This window comes from Sciurus carolinensis, chromosome 9 (genome assembly GCF_902686445.1).
Source record: "Sciurus carolinensis chromosome 9, mSciCar1.2, whole genome shotgun sequence".
In the NCBI taxonomy this organism is placed as follows: Eukaryota; Metazoa; Chordata; class Mammalia; order Rodentia; family Sciuridae; genus Sciurus; species Sciurus carolinensis.
The window spans coordinates 94342204-94368262 of record NC_062221.1 but is presented as its reverse complement, the minus strand read 5'-3'; the positions used below and the strand labels follow the sequence as shown (position 1 = coordinate 94368262).

General features: G+C 36.2%; 1 protein-coding gene across 3 annotated transcripts in view; it reads right to left on the bottom strand.

The window, feature by feature from the left end:
* Window positions 1-26059, bottom strand: part of Dcbld2 (discoidin, CUB and LCCL domain containing 2) — a 106660-nt gene that overhangs the window by 9662 nt on the left and 70939 nt on the right. The window contains exons 4-13 of one of the 3 annotated variants that reach the window (XM_047563369.1): window positions 20980-21031; window positions 18940-19012; window positions 18511-18644; window positions 16895-16935; window positions 15556-15771; window positions 14101-14225; window positions 9466-9616; window positions 8446-8532; window positions 8180-8305; window positions 5056-5149 (exon numbers count right to left, since the gene is read on the bottom strand). In XM_047563369.1, the coding sequence (XP_047419325.1) occupies window positions 5056-5149; window positions 8180-8305; window positions 8446-8532; window positions 9466-9616; window positions 14101-14225; window positions 15556-15771; window positions 16895-16935; window positions 18511-18644; window positions 18940-19012; window positions 20980-21031 (1099 nt within the window). The remainder of the gene's footprint in view (window positions 1-5055; window positions 5150-8179; window positions 8306-8445; window positions 8533-9465; window positions 9617-14100; window positions 14226-15555; window positions 15772-16894; window positions 16936-18510; window positions 18645-18939; window positions 19013-20979; window positions 21032-26059) is intronic. The other 2 variants (XM_047563370.1, XM_047563371.1) reach the window with 2 other exon arrangements.

The window sequence follows — 26059 nt, the reverse complement described above, 5'->3', positions numbered from 1 at the left end:
GAATGCTTTCAGTTTTTCACCATTTAGAATGATATTAGCCATGGGTTTAGTGTAGATGGACTTTACAATGTTAAGGAATGTTCCCACTATCCCTATTTTTTCTAGTGTTTTGAGCATGAAGGGGTGCTGTATTTTATCAAATGCTTTTTCTGCATCTATCGAAATAATCATGTGATTCTTGACTTTAAGTCTATTGATATGGTGAATGACATTTATTGATTTCCTGATGTTGAACCAACCTTGCATACCTGGGATGAAACCCACTTGATCATGGTGCACTATCTTTTTAATATATTTTTGTATGCGATTTGCTAAAATTTTGTTCAGAATTTTTGCGTCGATGTTCATTAAGGATATTGGTCTGAAATTTTCTTTCCTCGATGTGTCTCTGTCTGGTTTAGGAATCAGGGTAATATTGGCTTCATAGAATGAGTTTGGGAGAGTTCCCTCCTCTTCTATTTTCTGGAATACTTTGAGAAGTATTGGAATGAGTTCTTCTTTAAAAGTTTTGTAGAACTCGGCTGAGAACCCATCTGGTCCTGGACTTTTCTTTGTTGGTAGGCTTTTGATGAACTCTTCTATTTCATTACTTGAAATTGGTCTATTTAAATTGTGTATGTCCTCCTCGTTCAGTTTAGGCAATTCATATGTCTCTAGAAACCTGTTGATGTCTTCGAAATTTTCTATTTTGTTGGAGTATAGATTTTCAAAATAGCTTCTAATTATGTTTTGTATTTCAGTCGTGTCTGTTGTGATATTTCCTTGTTCATTCCGAATTTTAGTGATTTGGGTTTTCTCTCGTCTTCTCTTTGTTAGTGTGGCTAAAGGTTTATCAATTTTATTTTTTCGAAGAACCAACTATTTATTTTGTCAATTTTTTGTATTGTTTCTTTCGTTTCAATTTCGTTGATTTCAGCTCTCAGTTTAACTATTTCCTGTCTTCTACTACTTTTGGTGTTGGTCTGTTCTTCTTTTTCTAGGGCTTTGAGCTGTAGTGTTAGGTCATTTATTTTTTGAGTTTTACTTCTTTTATTAAATGCGCTCCATGAAATAAATCTTCCTCTAAGTACCGCTTTCATAGTGTCCCAGAGATTTTGATATGATGTTTCTTTGTTCTTGTTTACCTCTAAGAATTTTTAAATTTCCTTCCTAATATCTTCTGTTATCCATTCATCATATAGTAGCATATTGTTTAATCTCCAGGTGTTGAGTAGTTTCTGTTTTTTACTCTCATTAATTTGTAACTTCAATCCATTATGATCTGATAGAATACAAGGTAGTGTCTCTATCTTCTTGTATTTGCTGACATTAGCTTTGTGGCATAATATATGGTCTATTTTAGAGAAGGATCCATGTGCTGCTGAGAAGAAAGTGTATTCGCTCTTGGTTGGATGGTATATTCTATAAATGTCTGTTAAGTCTAAATTATTGATTGTGTTATTGAGATCTATGGTTTCTTTGTTCAATTTCTGTTTGGAAGATCTGTCCAGTGGTGAAAGAGGCGTGTTAAAATCACCTAGTATTATTGTGTTATGGTCTATTTGGTTTCTAAAATTGAGAAGGATTTGTTTGACATACATGGATGAGCCACTGTTTGGGGCATAGATGTTTATGATTGTTATATCTTGCTGATTTATGCTTCCCTTAAGCAGTATGAAATGTCCTTCTTTATCCCTTCTAACTAACATTGGCTTGAAGTCCACATTATCTGAAATGAGGATGGATACTCCAGCTTTTTTGCTGAGCCCATGTGCATGGTATGTTTTTCCCCATCCTTTCACCTTTAGTCTATGGGTATCTCTTTCTATGAGGTGAGTCTCTTGCAGGCAACATATTGTTGGATCTTTCTTTTTAATCCAATCTGCCAGTCTATGTCTTTTGATTGATGAATTCAGGCCATTAACATTCAGGGTTATTATTGAGATATGATTTGTATTCCTAGTCATTTGGTTCATATTTAAAATTTTTGACACATCTTGGTTCCTCCTTTATTTGACAGTTCCTTTAGGATAATTCCTCCCTTTGCTGATTTGCTTCTTTGTTTTTTATCTCTTCCTCATGAAATATTTTGCTGAGAATGTTCTGTAATGCTGGCTTTCTTTTTGTAAATTCTTTTAGCTTTTGTTTATCATGGAATGATCTTATTTCATCGTCAAATTTGAAGATAAGTTTTGCTGGGTATAAGATTCTTGGTTGGCATCCATTTTCTTTCAGAGCTTGAAAAATGTTGTTCCAGGCCCTTCTAGCTTTTAGGGTCTGGATTGAAAAATCTGCTGATATACGTATTGGCTTCCCCCTGAATGTAATTTGGTTCTTTTCTCTCACAGCCTTTAAAATTCTGTCTTTATTTTGTATGTTAGGTATTTTCATTATAATGTGCCTTGGTGTGGGTCTGTTGTAATTTTGTGTATTTGGAGTCCTATAAGCCTCTTGGACTTGATTTTCCATTTCATTCTTCAGATTTGGGAAATTTTCTGATATTATTTCTTCAAATAGATTGTTCATTCCTTTGGTTTGTTTCTCTAAGCCTTCCTCAATCCCAATAATTCTTAAATTTGGCCTTTTCATGATATCCCATAGTTCTTGGAGATTCTGTTCATGATTTCTCACCATCTTCTCTGTTTGTTCAACTTTGTTTTCGAGGTTAAATATTTTGTCTTCAATATCTGAAGTTCTGTCTTCCAACTGTTCTATCCTATTGGTTATGCTTTCTATGGAGTTCTTAATTTGGTTTATTGTTTCCTTCATTTCAAGGATTTCTGTTTGGTTTTTTTTCAATATCTCTAACTCTTTATTGAAATGATCTTTTGCTTCCTGAATTTGCTGTGTTAACTGTCAATTGGTGTGATCGTTCAATGCCTGCATTTGCTCTTTCATCTCATCGTTTGCTTCCCTAATCATTTTAATTATGTACATTCTGAACTCCCTTTCTGTTATTTCTTCTGCCATGCTGTCGTTGGATTTTATTGATGTAACATCTAGATTTGTTTGGGGCATTTTCTTCCCTTGTTTTCTCATATTGTTCAGGAATCAGTGGGTCATTAAGATATTGCCGATTTCCTCTATCAACTTATAATGTCCCTGAAGATTGCTAGTATATCCCTTCTTATCCTTCAGTAGCCTGAAGTCTTGGAGGAGGTTGATAATGCAGAGCTCCACGAAGAAGCTGCCTCTCTAGGTGTGGTAACCCTCAGGTGGCGTATATTCCCTGCTAGTGGGCAGAGGTGCCTCCACTTGTTGACCAATGGTCATCCAATGGGGAACTAGACTGCGGGCTGAGGCAAGGCCTGTTTGTGCCTATGTCTCTGGCTTTACCGTCCCTGTGGGAAAACCTCCCCCGGCCGGGAAGAGTCACTCGGTGGTGACGTCTCGCTGGTCAGTTGCCCTCCTAGAGGTTCCCCTCAATCTACAACTACCACCTGGGCTGGGCTGTCTTCCTCTGAACGATCCCAGGGGCCCGGACCTACGTCCTGGGCCTGGGAGCCTCACCCTTCGCAGGCGAGTTTCCTTAGGCTGCCTCTCCCAGAGAATCTGCCCGCCGCCCTGGAAACTTTGCTCCGCCCCTAGGCATGTCTCTGTGCGGCTCTTCCAGCAAGAAGCCACCTAGCTCCTGGGACCCTGCTCTGCACCAATCGTCTGGCTATGCAGCCCCTCCTCTGAGCCACCACCTGGAGCCCCGTACAATAGCTCCGAGACCCAGAGACCCACCACACACCTCCTCCTCCAGACAGCCGCCCGGTTTCCGACGCAGTCACTAGGAGTCCAAACAACTCACTTCGGGTCTCCTCCTCCCGCCAACCACCCGTAGCCCTAGGCAGTCACTCCAAGTCCAAGTGACCCACCCTGTTCCTCCTCCTCCTCCTTGGGGTAGCCCCCCAGGTGTTCAGGAGCGGTGGCTCCGAGACCAGGTGACTCACCACACTCCTCCTCCAGGCAGGCCACCGGTGTTCAGGAGCGGTCGCTTTTAGTCCAATCAACTCACCACTCGCCTCCTCCTCTGGCAACCGCCTGTGGTTCTGATGCAGTCACTCCCAGACTAAGCGTCCCACCGCTCTCCTCCTCCAGGCAGGCCACCAGTGTTCTGGAGCAGCTGCTCCGAGTTCAAACAGCTCGTCACGTAGCTCCTCCTCCGGCAACCGCCCGAGGCTCTGATGCAGTCACTCCCAGGTCAAGCAACACGCCGCGCTCCTCCTCCTCCTCCGGGCAACCTCCCGGCACTCAGGAGCGCTCGCTCTGAGTTCAAACAGTTCACCACGCAGCTCCTCCTCTGGCAACCGCCTGTGGTTCTGATGCAGTCACTCCTAGACCAAGCGTCCCGCCGCGCTCCTCCTCTTCCTCCGGGCAACCCCCCGGTGTTCAGAAGCGGTTGTTCTGGGTCCAAACAGCTCACCACGCAGCTCCTCCCCAGGCAGCCGCCCGGAGCCCCAGCGGCTGCTCGAGTCCAAGCGCTATGCTGAGCCGCCTCCTCTACGATGATCCCAGTTGTCCGTGTTTACCGCTCCAGCGGGGGGAGGGGCGTCTCGCTGAGCAACTCCACTTCACAAATTCCCTGCGTTCCGGGGCTACCGCCCCATCCGGGACACCTCCCCAACAGGAGAGACTCACCCGGAAGCTTTGAGTTGGTCCCAAGTCTCTCACTATCTCCTCTTTTGAATCTTGCGTCCTGGAGCAGCGTGAAATGCAGCCGCCCTCTAGTCCGCCATCTTGGCCCCCCCATCTTTCTTAGTAACTGCAGAATTAAACTTACTAGTTTTTTCTTTTTCTTTTTCTTTTTTTTTTTTTTTTTTGCGGTGCTGGGGATCAAACCCAGGGCCCTGTACTTGTAAGTCAAGCACTTTACCAACTGAGCTATTTCCCCAGCCTGCAACTTACTAGTTTTTAATGGGAATAAAGGAGAAACATGTAATTTTTATTCTAATGACTACCCTAACTCTCACTCTCAAATAGATGAATTGCACTGTATGTGGTTTATCTTCTTAAAAGTTTCTATTTCATTTTGGAATGCCTGCCCCCCCCAAACTCCAGAATTGTCAGCTGAATTAGCTCCGTACTAACCTGTTTCTCCAATGCCAAGCACACACTAATATGAGGATAAGTGTAGTGAGGACCATGACTAGCACAGGGACAAGAACCGCAGCCAATGCTACATCTGAAATTATAAAAACAAAAACAAAAAAACCCACTATAACACTAAAGGCAGAAATCACAAGAGAAAAGACCGAAAGGTTTAAACAATGCAACATTCAATACTTTCCTATCTTAAAAAGTACCTCACACATCACTATGGAAACAAGACTGGGAAGAGCTGACAATTGCTGTGACAGATCCGTGGGCATTCACTACACTATTCATTCCATGTTTGTATGTTTTTCATAAGCTTTCATAATTTTCATAAGTTTTAAATCACCAATAAAAATTGAAAGACAAATGATGAACTGGGGAAATATATTTTATGCATATGTTAAAGGGTTAAGGAATTAATATATGATAGGACCTTATAAGTCAAAAGCAAACAATAAAAAACAATGAAAATCAATTAACAGTACATTAAAAAATACAAATAAGCATTAAACATTAGCCTCACTTGTAATCAAAGAAACATAAGTTAAAACACAAACAAGATACTATTTTTGCTTATCAAATTGGCAAATAGTTAAACTGTTGCATATGCCAGAAAATAGGTATATTTTTAAATTTTTAAATGTGAATGCAAACTGATACTATCTGATATTTTAGGGCAATATGTATAAAAACCTATTATAGTTAGCAATACCTCATCTAGAATTTACTCTTGGGAAGAAATTAAGAAGACATTAAAAGATATATCTTTAAAGATATTCATTCCTACTTCTGTATAAGAGTGAAAAACTGGTAAGAATTTGAATATTCAATGATGAGAGGGAATAAGTGAATCATGGTATCTTCCTTACAGTAGTAACATAATCTAGTAATTGAAAATGATGTCATAATGGCAGAATGTGTGCACCAAAGGTCAGAAATGGACATAATGCTAGCAGGGATTTAAGAGATCATTAATACCTTTATCTCACCCATCATGAGGAATCGTGTGCATAGATACAGAAAGAGGTCTGTCCAAGGTCATATGGAATATTAGTTTCTTCAACCTACAAACCCCTCCTAACCATGAGGCTGACAATAGCAGCAAGTGCTGATATTCACTAGGGACTAAGAGCCAGACACTGGTGAGTCTAACATGTAGCATCATCTTCACTGCTTAAAATTGTATTCAAAAGGGAGGCAAGAGTATTACAACAGAAGACAAGGAAAAGATATTCAATATCAGCGCTCTCATAAGTCAATGAATGGGCAGGCATCAAGGCACAGGTGATGTGATCAGCCTTGGGCAGCATAAGGAAACCCCCCCTTTATCAATGCAGTGAACAGAGAACACAAGTAAGTCTGTAGGCTCCTCAGGAAGGGAGTTTCCTTCTAATGGGCTTCTACTTTCCATGTAAAGCTGGAGAGGCAACTGTGAATATGTGAAGATCTCTCGGTCAAGTGTTTGAAAAATATGGAGAGGGTTTAAAATAGCTCCAGTTGAGAATACAATGAAAGGCTCACTAAGGAAATCTGACAGACTGACAGCACACATCTGATCCTGACATGACTTTCTCCAATCACTCTCCGTCTAGTTGTAAACATGGAGGATGAGAGGTGCATTTAAAAAAAAAAAAAAAAAAATCATGACTCAGGCTAGGAAGCACTCAATTCAGAAAAGCAAATGTATTTTTACCCTAAAAGTTTGTGAAACTGGAGAGAACAATTAGGTTTACATGGATGCAGTGTAAATGAATCAGAGGCTTTAAAACAGCTTGGGTTAAAAAAAAAAAAAAAAAAAAAATTCACAGACCACCATCCCAAAGAAAAGAAGACAAGAGTCTTGAATTAGGAAGTCCAACCCATTCTTTGTTATTCTTTTTAAGCTTACACAGATCCTACTTTGGAATAAAAGACTTTAAGTATATACATTTAGGCTTGAGATTTTGAGATTCTATAAACAGACTTTAAGATGATTAACACTTTTAAATGAATGTTTTTCCATCTTGGCAGATGTACATGCCTTCTACAAAATGGTAGAAGCTCTTGCTTCTGAAAACTCTTGCTTCTCTAGCTTTTCCTGTAGGATAAGAATAAAATTGTGAAAATGGCTCAGAAGACAAGAAAAAAACTGTTATATGGACAGAGGGAGAAATTCATCTTGAGTCCAGGAAAATTTTTAGAAAATCAGAATGACTAAAGTTCTCCATTGCACAAGTTACTCTGCGTGAACTGATTGCTCTGCTCTGCACTTTCCTAAAAATGAGTACGCTTTCCATCTGTCAGCACTGATATTAATTCCATAATCATACTGATGTTTCCTTCCTGAATGCAACTGAAATTTTGTTTTTCAAAAATTAGTAAGAACTACTGTTTTGTACATTTTAAACGTTTTGTATATTTGAATGTAAAATTACATCATGTTAATATTTTAATGTAAGATTTAATTTTACTTATCATTGGTAACACTATTTGAAAGTAAATTCTAATACATTTGTACATGCAATTTGAAAAACAATGTAATTGGAAATAAACATTTAAAATACAAAGACTAAAATTTTTTTTTTAATGATTGTGTTATCTCTGAGTATTTTTAAAAAGCATGATTTTACTACCCCCAAATTTTGTTTTTGTTTTCCCTTCTGCCAACAAGTTCCCTATCCAGCAAATCAATACATAATGAGGGGCAAAAAAACCTGATTTCCTATTTACAAAGGGCTGGTTATTTGGGGGGATACAATAGTAGTATAAAACAGTAAAGAAAAATTAACATAATATACTAATAAATTATCCTCATTTTTAATTAATTCAAAGTGAGTGGTATTTGGCTATGGTTTTAGTACTTTCTAGAAGTACTATATGTCTAAGCCTGAGACCAATGTGTAGCTGAAAGGAGGAAATATCATAAAGGAGGCCTACAAAACAGTACTGAGCTCTAAGTATATGAATAACAATTTTACATGGTGCCAAAGAGTTAGATGAGTACTGTCTGTCTTTCCTTTAAGGAGGGAAATTAACTCTTTTGTTGGAGAGAAAGAAACCAAAGGCTTAAAAGCTGGAAAGTCTGCTGAACAAACAAAACACTCCTAAGCAGTAGGTATCTGTTTTTGCATTTGCATACCTTTGGTTACATGTGGAGTTACAGTAGTATTTTTGATATCAGGAGTGGTGGTTGTTTGTTCTGTCTGTGCAGGAAATTCATTGCTACTTCGAGGCTGTAGTGGTTGAATAAATTTGGGAGCACGACCTGAAAAAAAGTTTTGAAATTTATTTTTTTAATCTATACCAACATGATTTAAGATAAATTTATAATGTTTCAAATTTATTTATGAAAAATTACAGCACAAATCCAGGAAATACCACATTCTCACATTAAAGTAGGCATACCTTTGGCTATTCTGGGAGGGGCTGTAGTATTTTTAAGGTCATTGCTGTTCCGAGGAGGTGGAGGCTGAGTAAGTTTTGGAGGACGACCTTGAAAAGTGGTTTAGAAAAGTTTGTACATTGTGCTTTTAAAGAGCATAGTTAAAAAGAGTAATGTTAAATGTCTTTGACATTTCCTGAAGTACTTTATTTTACAGAGATTTTAAGTCTCAGACTATATCAAAAGTTTAAATACTGTACTCTTCATAAAATGCACACATACACTAGAGCTTTTCAGATTAAAATAATCAAATCATCTAAAAACAATCTTAGGAAGGAGAATGTTGGGGAGCAGAATGATGTTGAACTTCAAAACTATATAGGTGTCACCACAATCTGACATACTTATTTGATTAATATTCATGGAGAGCCAATTATATGTCAGGTACTGTGGTAGCTATGGGGGATATGAGAGTAAACATTAAAATATTAAGAGAGGTCATTCCCATTTTTAAATAATTCAAACTAAGAGGTACTTATGCTAAGGTTACCTTTAATACTTATGGTATATTATAGTACATGAGATAAAAAATTATTGAGACTAGCTTTGGCAAGCAATCTCAATATATTATATGCCATGAGAGTGATGTTACTTCCTCTTTCATTGTAATTTTGGAAAACATTCTCATATGTAACTTTTTAATAGAAAAACTATTTACCTTTAAAAATCCAGTTAACAAGATATTATAATTAAGTTTTTAAAAACATGATTATTAATTACTTTCTTTAAGAATAATGTAACTGCTTTAAATTAACAATTCCTAGTAGAGAGGTCAGTGAATGATCCCAACAGAAAGAACCATGTCTGAGGTAACAGATGAGTCCATTACCCTCATCTGATCATTTCACACTACATACGTGTATTGAAATGTATGGGGTACATGTACTTTACAAATATGTATAATTATTATGTGTAAATTAAAAATAAAAATATTTTTAAAAAACTAGCAAAAATAACATTTTTGAAACACACTGTCTCTTTACCTTTAGGAATAAACTGACATCCAAGAAGTTCCATTTTCATGGCAATTTTCTGCTGCCACTGAATAGGGTTCACTCTAATAAAACGTGCAATAATTGGTGGCAAAAAGTTATTACGCACGTCCTGGTGATAATCTTTGTTTCCTTGAAATATCTTTAAAAAAAAGAGAAAAGTTGGTACTTAAATCAACAGAGGTCAAACCTAAATCACTTCACCTACTCTTGCTTTCTGCTATGGACCTTAAACAATATCCTCAAAATATAACAATAAAAGCTAATTTCTAAGAAAACAAGTTAATCAATTTGGAAAAAGTTAAGTTATACATTTTTCATTAAATATTTATAAAAGGAGAATACTGCATACAAAATGATTTAATATGGGAAAAGGATTCAGTTGTAGTGAGACTGCTCACTGTAATAATTCTAGTTCTACAGAATTACCAGTGACTGAAATGTATTGATTTTATTTTTAAAGTAAAAAATAATAGATGATACAAAGTCACAGAGGGAATGCTTTGCTTATATACTTTTTATAACTGTATTTTCAACAAACAGACTAAAATGAACATATGCAAGCAAGCACATAACAGATATATACCTCCACCTACTGGATAAACTTCACCAAGGCAGTTCCCGTATTGTAATCCCAGTGTTCAGTATTGGTTGTTATGTGAACCAGAAAAGTAACTTTGAAACACTGCTTCATGCCTAATTTAATGGTCACAACTAAAACCACATTATATAAATAATCCTTAGGTAAAAGTATGATTTTAGGTGACAATCTCATTCCCTCAACTATGTCAAGCAAATAATGATAGTATCTTTACACTAGAAGAGCCCTTAATTATTTAAAAAGCATTTTCATGTACTTAACTCAGATGCTTTCATGACAAAATAGGCAGGACACAGGAAACTGTGACTCAAAATGTAAACAGACTGCATTAGCTACTCAATGACAAGGCTGTGACTTGAATTTGGATCTTCTGATTTAAGTAGAGAGCTCCAAAACCCTAAAAAGTTCCCTCAGGTCATATCAATTAGCAGTTGCTAAAGCCCATTAATAAGTAGACAATAGCAGCTAAGGTGAGAACAAGTAAATGTTTAATTTCTCAAGTTATTTCCAAGTATTATAGCTATTTCTTCTTGGTTGATTATCAAAGAATTAGATCATAAACCTCTAAGATGTGTCAATAACCTTCATTTTTTTAAATATGTACTTTGAAGTTATAAAAATCTCCACACTTGTAAACTTCCATGATTTTCTTAGGTATTTTTTTTTTTTTGGGTGCTGGGGATCGAACCCAGGGCCTTGTGCTTACAAGGCAAGCACTCTACCAACTGAGCTATCTCCCCAGCCCCTTTCTTAGGTATTAAGTAATATATAAAGCAATTATTTGCAGTCTTATTTTATTAATGGAACAGGAACCATATATAGCAGAACACCATTTTAGAATATAAAAACTATTACTAAGATCTTACTGTACACTGTCATCTCAAAATAATTCCATAAACACTGAGTAAGGTTTTTTTTTATGTTTAAACTATGATCATTTACTGAGAATCCCTGTGTATAGGGAGCTTTGTAAGATGTGACTAATATAAAATAGAAAGGAAAGTCAAAGTCCCTGCTCCCCAAGGAACTTAAATTTTCTTGGATATTACTAGATATAAATATGGCAAAATATTAGACAATAACATGATAGCAAATTTGTAGATATATATTAATTCCATTTTTTGAAAATAAAACCAAATGTTCTCTCCACCTATATGCAAGTGCTCATGCACATATGCAAACTTAGAAGAGGTGTGAAAATGAAAACACCAATTCCCCAGGGAGAAGGTAAGAGAGCAGATGGGAAAATGTGAGATAAAGGACTAGTGTTTTATATAATTCAGTGTGAGATTCTTTACTTCTGTTTATGATAAGAGTAATAGGGATTAGACTCATCCTTCAGTTTTAAATGTGAAAATCTGGATAAAACATAGAAGGAGTGGTTCTCAGTCACTGATTGATAGGTGGCATAGGTGAATAATCACTAGGAGAACAGAAACAAGGAAGTCCTGCTATCGCACCAGTTCTGTCTAGAGAGAGTTTCCAGACGTGGAAGGGAGAAAGATCCCACACAAAGTGTGATGGTTACTGAACTGAGGAGACAGAGCTCAATCCAACATGCAGTTGGAATCTGTAGGGCACAGTTAAGGAAAGAAGGAATATGGTAAGAGTAAGACAGATTGACTTCTACGATCTATAAGGGGTTTTCATTTAAATCTTTAACTGCATGTAAAAAACAACTGTGGCCAGGAAATGAACTAGGAGCCAGCAGAATGCTTATGGATACACAGGTCTGGGAACACCTCACATTGTCAATACATAGACTGGAGAAACTTGACAATACATGGGGACACTGGGTTGAGGAATTAGAACAGTATCGTCTCAGTAGTGAGGGAAAAATTAGAACTAAAGCCTGCTCAGGCCTTAACAAAGCTTAAAAGCAAGCCTTGAAGAGAATAAATTGTTTTCTAATAGTTTAACTACATTCCAGAATAAAGCTCAAAAATACATAAGGGAGTAATAAGAAAAATCCAGTACCAAACAATGGCATAATGGTGGCACATCTGATAAAAAATTATCAGGCATGTAAAATATGAGCCTTAATATCAATAAATATCAAAAGATCTAGATATGACACATGATAAAGTCAATAAAGACATAAAAAGTTATGTTCCATATGTTTCTAAGATAGAGAAGAAAAATGAAAGAACTTTTAAAAATCTCAAACAAAATAAGAAGTGAAAAATACAATATTAGAGATAAAATACAGTGGATAAAATCAATAGCAGTTAGACACTACAAGTAGAATTAATAAACTTGAAGACAACAGAAATTTTCCAAACTAAAACATTCAGAGAAAAAATTAAAAAGTAAAACAAAACAAAAAACCAGTACACCAATGAACTGTGAAATATCTTCACAAAGGTCATAGTATTCATTAAATTAGAAGTGGGGATGGGAAATATTCGAAGTAAAAAATGGCATATAATTTTCTGAATTTGATGCAAATCACAGCTTACAAATTCAAGAAACTCAAAGAATCCCAAGCAGAAGAACTGTGAAGAAAATTCCACAAAACCACATCATAATCAAATTGCTTAGAAATCTTAAATTGTAACCACAGGAAAAGACACATTACATATTGAGTAACAAAGATAAGACTAATAACAGATTTCTCATTAAAAATAACGCAAGTTAGGGGCTGGGGTGTAGCTCAGTGGTAGACCACTTGCCTAGCATGAGTGAGGCACTGGGTTTGAAGCACCAGGTTCAATCCTCAGCACCACATAAAAATAAACAAATAAAATAAAGATATTGTGTTCATTGACAACTAAAAAAAATTCTTTTTAAAATAATGCAAGTTAGAAAACAGTGGACCAATGTATTTAAAGTATTGGAAAGGAAAAAGTCAACCTAGAATTCTATAGCTAGTGAAATTTTCAAAAATGAAGGAAAAAAGTTCTTTCAGAAATGTAATTCAGTGCTGTTAGAAGTTTTTATAATATAAGCATGGACAATTCTTAAATTTAAAAATTCAACTTATTCCAATTAAATATGGATGTGGCTCATGGTGGAATACTCAAATTTGGGGCATGAAGCAGAAGAGACAGATGACAATGTTGCTATTTGCCTCAACAGGGAGAGAGCTCACCAAAGAAGTTCACAAGATATCAATAAAAAGAAAGGAGAGAAGGCCTTGACTAACAGCAGAAGAGTTTGGATCTATGTGAATGTTAACTGGAAGCTCTTGGAGATTTGCAGAGAGAGATGAGAAAAGTAGTACCTGAAGATATCAAGTTATATATATTTAAAAAAATTATATAATTGAAACCAATTTCATTGCAAGTGTAACTGAAAAAAATGTGCTCATAGTTTCAATTCTAGATGGGAGGCATCTATGTTCCTTGAGGATAGGGACTCCTCCACTTAAAGATTCCTTTGGTAGCCACAGGCAAGAAGCCTGGGTGAAAGGGGTAAACACCCAGTGAGATCCACTTTCGTCTACTCTTCAACCTTAATGTCTCCTTTGGCTCATTCTGGCGTCTTCATAATCTTTTGCTAACTAAAACAAAAATTTTTAAATAATCATTAGATGTTAAAGAAATTCTTGAGGTAGGAAAGAGACAAGTATTCTAAAATAAAAGTTGGTAAGATGATCTTGGAATGACCTTCCATGTCTTAAATGCACTTTAGTCTTCAATTTTTTTGTCTTTTCCCTCCTGCCTACAGAGTAGAAATCTGGGAACAAATTAGTGTCATCTGGCAGATTGATAAGAAAAGTATTATAAAGATAAGAATTTATGACTTACTTTAGAATTTCTCAAGTGGCCAAACAATTCATTTTAAAATGCAGTGACAAAAGTTAGTAAATATTGACTACACTAATCACCGAAAAGAACCTAGAAAAACAGAATAGTCAAAAGGATAAAGTCAATAACTCATACTACCTAAAATAACCAGAAGAGGGCAATATAAGACAAAATGACATTTAACTTTTACATCTACTGTATACAGGAGAGCTTCTGTGACTTGTCAAAGGTTCATTTTTTAAATGTCTTTTAAAAATACCTTGGTAATAATTTTACCTTATCCTGTTCCATACCGGGTTCTCTGTACACAGTCCATTTCTGCCCATCATCACTGTACAGAATTCTGTAGGCAGACACATAGTAATTGTGTTCCACCATGGTGGATCCAGTGGTTACAATGCCTGAGGAACAAGGTGCTTCCATTAGTGCAAAGGGCCTGACTCCAAAGGTTTATTCAACATTAAAGCATAAACACCTAAGGTGTGCTGTGCAAACATTTTTTGTCCATGGTTCATTTACATTTCTAAATACAAGTTTTCATCGTGGTAGTTACTAACTTCTTGGTTTTGTTCTTTTGAAGAGACAGAATTATGGGTACTCGTAAGGAAAAAACTATCTATTCTGGCAGCATATGTTCCTATCATTATAAAAAATATTTCAACTTCTGAGTAAGAATGCCCTCCTGGGAATAAACAAATTAAAGATGATGAATGGTATTACTTTTGATACTAAAGCAAAATAAATCTATAAACAAAATTATCTAAACCAATTCCAGTTATTCTGATCATTAAATTTATGCTCAGCACATATGAAATATTAGTTATTTATAACACTTAAAATGGATTCTTCTTGAACATAAATTTCTCTTACTGAATATAAGAGATGTCTATTAAAAATTAAATGCTAATTCCTCTCCTTTGGCACCTTTTAAAAAATGTTTCCATTAATACATTATATCTATACTTAATAGTGGGGTTCATTTTGACATAATCATACATGTATGGAATTTTTTTTTTTTTTTGGTACTGAGGATTGAACCAAGGGGTACTTAAACACTGCACCACATCCCCAGCCCTTTTTAATTTTATTTAGAGACAGGGTCTCACTGAGTTGCTAAGTGCCTCACTAAATGGCCAAGGCTGGCTTTGAACTCATGATCCTCTTGCCTCAGCCTCCTGAGCCACTGGGATTACAGGTGTGCACCACCGAACCTGGCTCATGCATGGAATTTAATTTGCTCCATTTCAGTCCCCAGTGCTTCCTCTTTCCCTCCTTCCTCTACTCTACTGATCTTCCTTCTATTTATTGGGTTTCTGTTTGTTTGTTTTGAAACCGGTGCTTTATAGATAAACATAAAGGTGAAATTCATTGTGGTATATTTATAGGTGTACACACAATAATTTTGGCAAATTAATTTCACATTTCCTCTCTTCCCATCCCTCCTCTCTTCCAGTCTCCTTCTTTTACCCCACTGCTCTTCCCTGTTTTTGTGAGATCTGACCCCCTGATTTTCCCTTACTTTGCTCTATCTTCTGCATATCAGAGAAAACATTTGACCTTTGACTTTGAATCTGTCCTTTGCCATCTTTTATAAAACTACCTCCAGTCATATTTATGCCAGTTATAAAAAAACCTGACATCATATACTTAAATTTTCTACAAAAATCTCAGATGTCATCAGATTTCCAAATAAACTCAAATCAATTGCTGTACAAAATTATGTCTCTTAACCTGTTATCTTCTTTTCCTTATTCAGATCTATTTGTAACCACTGATACTCATCAGTGACCAAAGCAGCCCAAGGAGGACCAGGCTTTTTCAGCCTGGCCTTCTCAGGTTTCCAACTATTCTCTTGCCCTGTGTGGTCAGTCCACTCCAGTACAGATGATGCTGTTATTTGAGGATCAGCAATCACACCCGATTCCATCCCTAGTGTTCCATAACAACCTGAAAGGAAGAAGAAAGTAAATTTGATTTCTAGATGTAAATTAAAAATCTTTACAAACGTGTTTACTGCAAACTGTCTGCTTAGGCAAGTACTTCTTGGAACTATATCTTTGTGTAACGTCAGGAAACCTACAAATTACTTATAATGTCTAATACAAGTACTATGTAAATAGTTGTTATACTGTATTCCTTAGGGAATAATGACAAGAAAAAAATTAGTACAAGTTCAGTTAAGTATGCAACTTTTTTCTCCAATATTTTCAACCTGCAGATGTGAAACCATGGATACAGAGGGCTGACTATACTCATCTACAAGCGATAACTGTTAGTGTAAGGAGATAACATTTCCTTCTCCCAGGACACCCACCAGATAAGTGGGCAACTCACTCCTTTATCTCCTTCTGGTTTTTGCTCGTATGTCAGTCTCCCTGAGGCCTGCCCTGACTCTACTAAAAACTTCAAACCAAGTCCTCCTGCATTTCCTATCCTCCTTCCCTGCCTTATTTTTCTACATTTTTATTAGATTAAAATAGTACACCATAAACAATCACTTATTTACTCTTTGTCAATCTCTCAATACAAGAATGTAAGCTACAGGAGGGCAGGAGAGTTCTCACTAGCATCAGAACAGTGCCTGGCAAATGAAAAGTGGTACTTAGTAAATATTTTATGAATGAATTCATTCCTTTTTCAGAGAAATTTAAAATTCACCTTCTCTAAGGAATCTTATTTGCTTCCAAGATCATTTCCTGAGTAATACAGAGCCTGCAATTTATTTTGTTTATGGTGTTATTAGGCACTTATCTTGATGGTCATGTTATGACAAGAAAGTGAGAAAGTACAAAAACAGCAGTTGGCGTAGTGTTTGAAAAATATTAGTACATTTATTTATTTTTTCCTAGTACTAGGGATTATACCAGGGGTTACTCTACCACTGAGCTATATCTCCACAAACAGGGTTTTTCAAACAGGGTTTCATAAGTTGCCCTGGTTGGCTTCAAACTTGTGATCCTCCTGCCTCAGTCTCTGGATAGCTGGGATTACAGACATGGACCGATATGCCTGTCTCCAAGTATTAGTTATTATACCCATTATAGTATTATAAAGTCCATGAAAGTCTTACCGCTTGTCTTAAATGTAAAAAGACTTGTAGATAAGTGTCCCCTGAAAGAGAGAAAGGTATTTTTTATGACACATAACACATGATTTCCTCATATTTATCTTAGTGAAACTTTTTCTCTTCATTTATTTAAAAACCTAAAATGACTCCATGGTTAAAAATTAGACACCTGGTATTGTTCTTAGTCTCATTTCTATGAAGAATAACTTTGGAAATCAGCATGAACAACTTTCTGTATAAGTATCTAGCTCCCAATTTCACAAGATTATGCAAACATGTCAATGTAACCTTTAGTATGTACTTTTCTTTTACACGAAATAAAATGACTCCAAACTTTTCTGTGGCAACTTTTCTGTGTTTCTGGTGAAAGTACATATGAACCATGCATAGACAACCAACATGTCTGAGAGTGAGTTTCAGTGTTAGAATGTAGCACTGCATCTGGATTTCAAGGGAATGAGCAGAATGAGTGAGCTGATGAGGATGGGAGATGAGACAAGTGTGGAGTTTGCCATGTGACAGGTAGTAAGACTCCAGGGCACCGGGAAGAATAAGATCGTCAGCACAGAGTCCTGCCCTTAATACCATGTTCAAACTGTTACAAGAGGACAGAATCTATCTGTATTTTTTTCAGAAGTATGAAAGACAGAATTCACATATGCAAACACTTCTTTCTAGAGGTAGAACAGAGTAAAGAAATAAAAGAAGGGAAACAACACCATGCAGAAGATCCTAAAAGAAAGAAAAGTAGCTGACTCCACACCATGGCTGGCCAAATGACAGCCCATGCATGGCCTGTTTTGTATGGTCAGTGGGCTAAGAATGGTTTTTATGTGGTTAAAAAGTTGTAAATAATTAAAATGAACAAACAAAAATAAGCAACAGAGACATGTGGCCCATTAAAGTCTAAAGTAGCTAGCAGAAGGATCTTTATGGAAAGTTCACTAATTCCTCCTCTATCCTGTTCTGGGAATGGGTCGTGCTCCTGTCTTATGAATCTGGTCTAGGAAGAAAAACTGACTTCAGTTAGGTTTACTATTGTCTGCAGGACCAAGATTATCTAAGAGGCAATGTTAATAAAAACAGCCTACTAATATTACATTTCTACTTAATGTTTCAACTTCTCCTGTATTTGATGCCTAGTCTATGCTTTGTAAAACAGTAGAATACTGTAGAGACCATGAAATTACGTTCTTCAATATTCTCTTGGGGTGAAAGGAACATTCCTAATAATACTATCTCTGCTTTATGTCAAAATTTATTTTATATTTGAAGTATTTCAATTATCCTTGCTCCATCCTGGTTTGCTTAGTTCTGCCTTCTGATTCTTATGGTAAGGATCGGGGGAAAAAACCTCTAGACTTTTACTCCAGAATATTTCAACATTTAGAAAAGAAGAAACAAATTTCCCTTCCATATGACTACCTTACTGAAGTAGAACAAGTCAAAATAGTATGATACTACCTATAGTCCTGAAAACACTAAGATATCAAGAACACAATAGTTGAGTGCTTACTGCATTTGTTATTTCAGGAACCATGAGGACTGATTTGTTGAGATCTAGCTAGTTTCTAGCCCCCACATCCAGCATGCTTATTATAATTAGCATATGTACTTACACCACAGATGTGACGTTGTTAGCCAAAGAACTTTCATAGTATGGGATGCCTTTACTAATTACAACACTGATTTGGCCACCTAACACATTTGATACCACTCCTGCATGCACACCAGCCATGCACAATGGCGAGGACTTGAGGAAGGGAAAAAGAAAAGATTAGTTTTTATTTTTCATTTTTTGGGATAATTTATAAGCAAGACGCTTATACTTCCTCAATCAGTTGATAAGGGTAGTTTTCTCATAAAAACATTATTGTTGCTATAGGACAACACATTTTTAGCAGAAGAAAAAGAATAAACATTATTTATCACTAAAAAGAAATACTCCTAAAATAAAAGAATAAAGATATATAATAGTTGCATATCTAACTATCCTAAAGTTAAAAAATAAAGTTTATCACAAATTTAAGTCTAAACATCCAACTTACGTCTCTATATCCATGAGGAATTGTTCCAGAAATCTCAGCAAAAGGAAGCAGACAACCAGCTGGGCAGTACTTACTGGGAAATGAAAACAAGGAACAGATTACATAACACTGTACTTTCTGGGGATAAACACCAAAAATATCACACATACATGTTTCAGCTCATTGTGACGAGTATCACCTTACTACTGGTACTGACAGAACCACTACTCCCAAATGCCCTTCAGACTTTCTTCCAACCACACACACTCAACATGTCTTCACCCTATTTACAAAATTTTTCTCACATTCTACATCCTTTACTTCTACACATTTTACTTCATAATGAATGGCAGACCATAAGAGGTATTCATCATATTCCACGGGTTTATGTGAATGCTTATTATATTGTCTGTTGAGTATAGGCTGTGCTATAAACTGGGTTTACAGAGGTCACCCAAACAAATATGGCCCCTGGAGTCATAAAGTTTATATTCTAGTGACAGAAAAAGACATCAAAACAATATTTGCACAACTACTTAGATTTTGATTCTTCTATAAAGAAAAGGCACTCTGAAATAACTGAGAGAATTTTAATTGAATATAAGTAATACAAACATTTAGTAACCTTGCTATGTGCCAGGGAGCACTCTAAGTGTTTCAAGTAATCCACACAAGAATCCTATATAGTAAATGCTATTATTATCCTCATTACAAAGAAGGAAAATAAAGAACTGTGTATCCATGTCACAGAGCTGGTAAATGGCAGATGCACTCCAAAGACTGTGCTCATACACAGGGCTCCGCACAGTTCAGGGAGTAGGGTTCTGAGAAAGTGAAGCCTTAGGAGTAAGCTGGCAGATGTCACTGGAAGAAGTAAGAGGTGGGCAATGTACAACAATCACTAGGAAAAGCATGTCCTGAGGCGGGAGAGCCTGGTGTGTGTCTTCGAGGGTGGATGGCTAGTGCAGGTATAGTGCAGTGAGCAAAAGGAAGGTTAGAGAGATGGACAGAGATCACATCCTGCAGAGGATTTGTGGGTTATGGAAAGGGGTATGGAATACATTCCTAAGTAAAAACAGGAAGTCAGTAAAGGACTTGACAGCATACACACATAATCTGATTCACATATTTTTTTAGAAAGGTTATTTCTAGCTCCTAAGAAGAGACCGTAAAAAATCATGAGAGGAAGCTGGGGTGGTGGTGAAGGAGCTAGAAGTAGAGGGAGACCAGCAGACTCTCTACCAATTGATGTCTGGGTTACTACTGTTGACCAGGATCTCTCAGATGCTGAAGTGGGCATTCTTTCCACACAGGAGTGACAGCAGGTTAGGAGGAGGTCAGTGACATGGGTCTTGAAAGATGAGAATAATTTTTGTCAAGCACAGGGGAATAAAGTGAGCCTATGCAAAAGATCTGAGAACTGAGAAACAGTATAAATAAATAATATACATAGATAAGATTAGAAAAATGGCCCACAGGCTACTTGTGCAAGACTTTGAAGACCAGACTAAGGAATATGGACAACTTCTTATCTTACGTTTCTCAAGATTTTTAAGCAGGTAAAAGATCAGATACACATTTTAGAAAGTCACTTGGAAGTTGTGTGCTAGCATTAGAAAACCAGCAAAGATGAGAAATGGGAAATTATTAAAAGATAATCTTAGTCTAAGTAAAAAACAAAGTCAATAAAATAGAGAAATAGTAGTGAAATGCTACTTGGGAAAGAACACTGAAAAATTCTCTACACAGCATAAACAATTCCCTTTCCTTTTCTCAAGAAAAAAAGAGGAAAAAAAAATACCCTTACTACTCTTATAAGTACTCTTGCCAGGTTTTAGAAAGCAACTAGTTCTATTGTTAAAGCATTTCGTTTTGAATATCTTTGCTACAATTAAAGCAAAAATTTAAACACAGCAATTAAATGGCTTTAATAATCTCTAATTTTCCAGTCTTGAAACAATGATTGTGTGTCACACATTATGCATTAATCTTCAGTGTAAAAGAATAATGTGTGCATGCACACACACATGCACATAAACACAGTCACTAACATGGTCATACCTGAACTCAGGTTCCAAAAAATTGGATGCAGTGTCCAAACAAGTAATTAGATCTAGGGGAAAAAAAATTCAATAATATACAGATTTATTACTCTTGTTGAAACACCAACTATTACAGAATCTCAAATTATATTGATCTAAATTTCAAATTCTCAACATTACTAAAAACTATAATTTTTTGTTAATTACAACTATTTCTCTCATTTGATATGTCTTGATTCTGGGAGCTGTAACTCCTCAATACTGTTTTCTAATACATCACTTCCTGGAGTCACATTATATATAGAACATACATAGATAAGTAAAATTCGTATGTTCATAGAGTGGATTCTGTAAAATATAGCTCCAACAACACACAAAAAAAATTCTTGGTTATTATCAGAACTAAAAATGACCCTTTGCTATTTATACATAAGGAAAACAATGACCAAAAAAAAAAAAAAAAGTGAGGTAATTCTGTGGTTCTAGCTAACTGCATTCAAAATCTGGTCCACAGACAGAACCTGCAGCATCAATATCTTTTGAGAACTTAGAAGATATTCAACCCTACCCAGACTTTCCGAATCCCTGAAGAGGGGACTCAAGAATCTGTTTTGACAAATGCTACAGGTAATTCTGAGGCACACTTAAATTGAAGAAGCACTGCTCTAAAGAAAATAAAAACTCAAATTTTAACATTTTCTATCTAGAAATTAACATTTCTGATTAACAGCTAAAACGTGCCTCTAATTAAGACCAAGGCCCTAGGCTATACAAGAGGTAGTTTTCAATTAAGAACACTTAATGACTTCCTTCTGCTCTTAGGATTGAGAACAAAGCCCTCAATGTGGCCTATGGGGTCTTGAAGGGTCTGGCCCCACCTCTCTCAACTCTTGTCTTGTGCCCACGTTGGCTTCTCACCACTAGCCTTCTTTGGAGACTGGCATATGCTCCTGTCTCAGCCTGGAAGGCTTTTCCACTATCCCTTAACCTAGTTGATTCCCCTCTAAGATCTTATTCAACTGTCAATTCCTTTGCAAGCCAAACCCCATTAGCACTGTTTTGTTTGTTTAATGAGCAGTTGACCATTACACATTCTCAGTACACCATATGCTGTATGTAAGATTGCTCTGTTGATTGAATTACAAAATTACAAAATATATCACTTTGTAATATCTAATCCCTGGACAAAGACTGAGGCTGTCTTCATCTTTGCACCACCAGCAGCAATTATAGCTTGGGGTACATGATAGAGGCTTTCAGTGAAGATTACTGAATCAAAGGAAGAATGAATTTTCTGATAATTGGCATGTTTGGCAAAATCCAACCATTTACTAACCTGCAGGGAAGCAAATCAGGAAGAAGACCCAAAGACAACAATCACAAAAGTAAGATCTTTCACATGTAAGTGTTTGGTTAAAGAACTGTGTCAAGAGGGTTATTACACTGATGGAAAGTGGGCTAGCATACTAATACACAGCCAGTACATAAATCTGATATATTAATGTCCTCCAGAGCAAGCCCAGGATAACCGATCACTCTATTTTACAATTCTAAAGAAATTTTATATTTATTATCCAACGGAAATACATCTTGAAAGAGAGCATAAAAAGTGTATATTGCTAATTGGAAAGTGGCATTATGAGAGCGATTGTATGGATCAATGTGCACACACCATAGGTATTTGAATGATTAACTTACATCTGTGTTTTAGGGGTTTAAGAGTACACAAACCTCCACAGAGGTTCACTACTACCTACTTGACTGACTGGGAAAAGCAGACAAACCAAATGAATTATATACACTAGTTATTCCTGTCAGTTTTTGCACAATATCAATGAAAATCAATTTTCCATTTTCTGCTCTACCAAAAGAATTTCCAACTTCTAAGTTAGAAATTCAGCTTCTAAGATTAATTGCCTGTGATGAAAAGGTACCTGTGTGGTCCAACATGGCATTCAAGCCACAAGATGACTGCCAGCTGGCCTGGTTACCTCTACAGCACATGCCAGAAAGCTGGTTGACAATGGATATATTTGATCAGAACAGGGCTTTGGTTGTAAGTTCGTGCAGTGCTTACCCTCCACATTATGCCATGCAATTGTGCAAGTAATTGCCCTGGCTCTAAAATTCCATTAGGGCTCAAAAGAGCTCCTTTGGAGGAAAATAAGAATTTAAATAGTTCAAGAAGGGACAAGAAGACTGAAGAAAGGGAAAGCAAGCCATGAATACAAACTGACATTGACAACTTCACAAAAGCAAGTAAAACATTAAGTTAAGCAGGGAATTAAATTATGTGTCTTTCTTGAAAGCTTTTCCTAAGTAAACAGCCTTTCACAAAAGTGTTGTTACTACAAGGGTTCCCACTAATAAGAACACAGTCTGGCAAAGATGAATATAGCCTAAAGAAACAATCTAATGTTTCTGATTGAAATGTATAAATAAAGAGAACAAAAACATCCAGAGTCTAAAAAAAAAATCCTAAAATTTACAACTGAATTTTGACATGGCTACTGTTATGGTTTGGATATGAAGTGTCCCCCAAAAGTTTCTGTTAATGCAAGGATATTCAGAGGTGAAATGACTGGATTAAGAAAGCTCTAACCTAATCAGTCCATCCTACTTTGAAGAGACTAATTAGATACTAACTGCAGGCAGATGGGGCATGGCTGGAGGAGGTGAATCACTGGGGATGTACCCAGAAGGCTGCATCTTCCCTGTTCCCACCACCCTCCCCTGCTTCCTGATGCAGCCATAAACTGAGCAGTTTTCCTCTGCTGGGCCCTTCCCCTGTGATGTGCTGCCTCATTTTGGACCTAGAACAAGGGAGTTGGATGTCTATGGGCTGAGGCCTCTGAAACCATCAAGACCAAATAAACTTTTCCTCCTTTAAGTTACTTCTTTCAGGTATTTTCATTACAGTGATTAAACAAACAAACAGAAAAAAAGCAACAAATGCTCAGACAATACAGTGGGGGATCAGAGGGATAGTGTTTTCAACAAATGATGCTGGAACAACTTGATATCAAGAAAAAAACTGGTTACCTATCTCACCCCATGTATAAGAATTACTCAAAGAGTATCTAAATGTAGGAACTAAAAAAAAGACTTTTATAAGAAAATACATGAGTAGAAATCAGGAATGAAATTTTAAAAATACTTAGAGGTAAATGAGAACACTGATACAACATATCAAAATCTCTGGCAGTGCTAAGAGGAAAGTTCACTGTACTGAGCTCATTCATTAAAAGAATAGAAAGTTAACAAATAAATAACCTAACATTACATCTCAAAGCCCCAGAAAAAGAAGAACAAATCAACACCAAAAGTAGAAGACAGGAAATAATTAAAATCAGAGATGAAATCAATGAAACTGAAATTGACAAAACAAAAAGTTGGTTCTTTGAAAAAATAAATAAAATTGATGAACGCTTAGCCAAGCCATCAAAGAGAAAGAAAACTCAAATTACTAAAATTTGTGATGAAAAAGAAAGTACAGGAGTATATCTTGACCTTGGATTAAGAAATGGTTTCTTAGATAAGAGGAAAAGCACAAGCACCAAAATTAAAATAGATAAACTGAAGTTCATCAAAATAAAAAACTTGTTCTTCAAAGGACACTATAAAGATAGAACAAAATATTGATAAGTGCCACAATATAAATGAACTCTGAAAACATGCAAAAAAGCCAGTCACAAAAGATCACATGCTCTGATTCAATATGAAAATCCATAACTACCATTATTTATAGAGAAAAAAGGTAGGTTATTATTACCTTGGATTGGAAAAGGCTTGGTGTAAGAAATGGAAGATGACTGCTATTAATTATAGTGCTTCTTTTGAAAATATTCTAAAATTGACTGTGGTAATGACTGTAAAACTGAATATACTGAAAGCTGGTGAATGGCATACTTTGTGAGAATTGCATGGGTGTGAATCGTAACTCAATAAAATTATTATAAAGTATTTAAAACTAGAAAGAGGATACAGAAGTAATGATCAATTCCTTTAACATGTAGCACTTCTGCATGGATGAATAAAATAAAGCCTAGTAAAAGGTTCAGAATTGGCATTCATTCAATCATTCATTAATTCGTTCAGTAAATATTTAATCTCAGTAAATATTTAATAAGTATATGTTATGTTTCAGTTAACACTTAATATTTATTAAGCCATGTATTATGACCAGGTGTTTTCCTAGGCATTAGAGATAAACAAATATCCCTGAGTATAGGAAGTGTACTCCAGAGGGGGAATAGTGGAGAAAATACACAGTATTATAAAGAAAAATACCTAGTGTGGTAGAAGGAGATAAGTATTTAAGAAAAATAAGGAGAGTAAGGAAGTAAGGAAAAGTTAAGGATTTACAATTTTAAGAACAATTTTAAGTCAGGCCTCATTTGTAAGGGTGACATCTGAATAAAACTAGAAAATAGGTGAGGTATGAGACATGTGGAAGTGAAAATAGACAATGGATATCACAAAAGCCCAGGAGGAGCATGCCCAGCATGTTTACGACCAGAGTGAAAATGGAGAAGACAAGTAAGAGGCGAAGTCAGACAAGTAATAGGAAGCCAAATCCTATAAGGTCTTGGTGGCGAAGATATTTTACAGAAGGAAATGGGACATTTTAATAAGATCACTCTAAACAGTGAATTCAGAGTAGACTGAAGGGGGAAGAGCAAAAACAAAGGTCACTAAGGAACTGAGGTGAGAGTTGACAGTAGCTTGAACTAGAGAGGCAGTAGTGGAACGGTCTAGGTGAAGTCAGATTCTGATATACACAGATATGTTCACCTAGAGTGGCAGATGGCTATGAATTTGAAAGAGAAAAGTCAAAGAAAAATGGTAAGCTTTCTGAACTGAGCAATTTATAAGATGACCTTACACATTAAATACTAAATACTTACAAAGCACCAAATTATGCCAAATTCACTTTAGTATGTCCTATAATACCAAAAAGTCAGTGATATATATATATTCAAAATGCAGGGTAGACTATAATTTACTATAGTTTTAACTATGAGCCTCTATGTAGAATGTTTTTTGGGAGGGTCATTTTAATCAAATACTTAATACATACAAAAGACTGAGGTACGTCT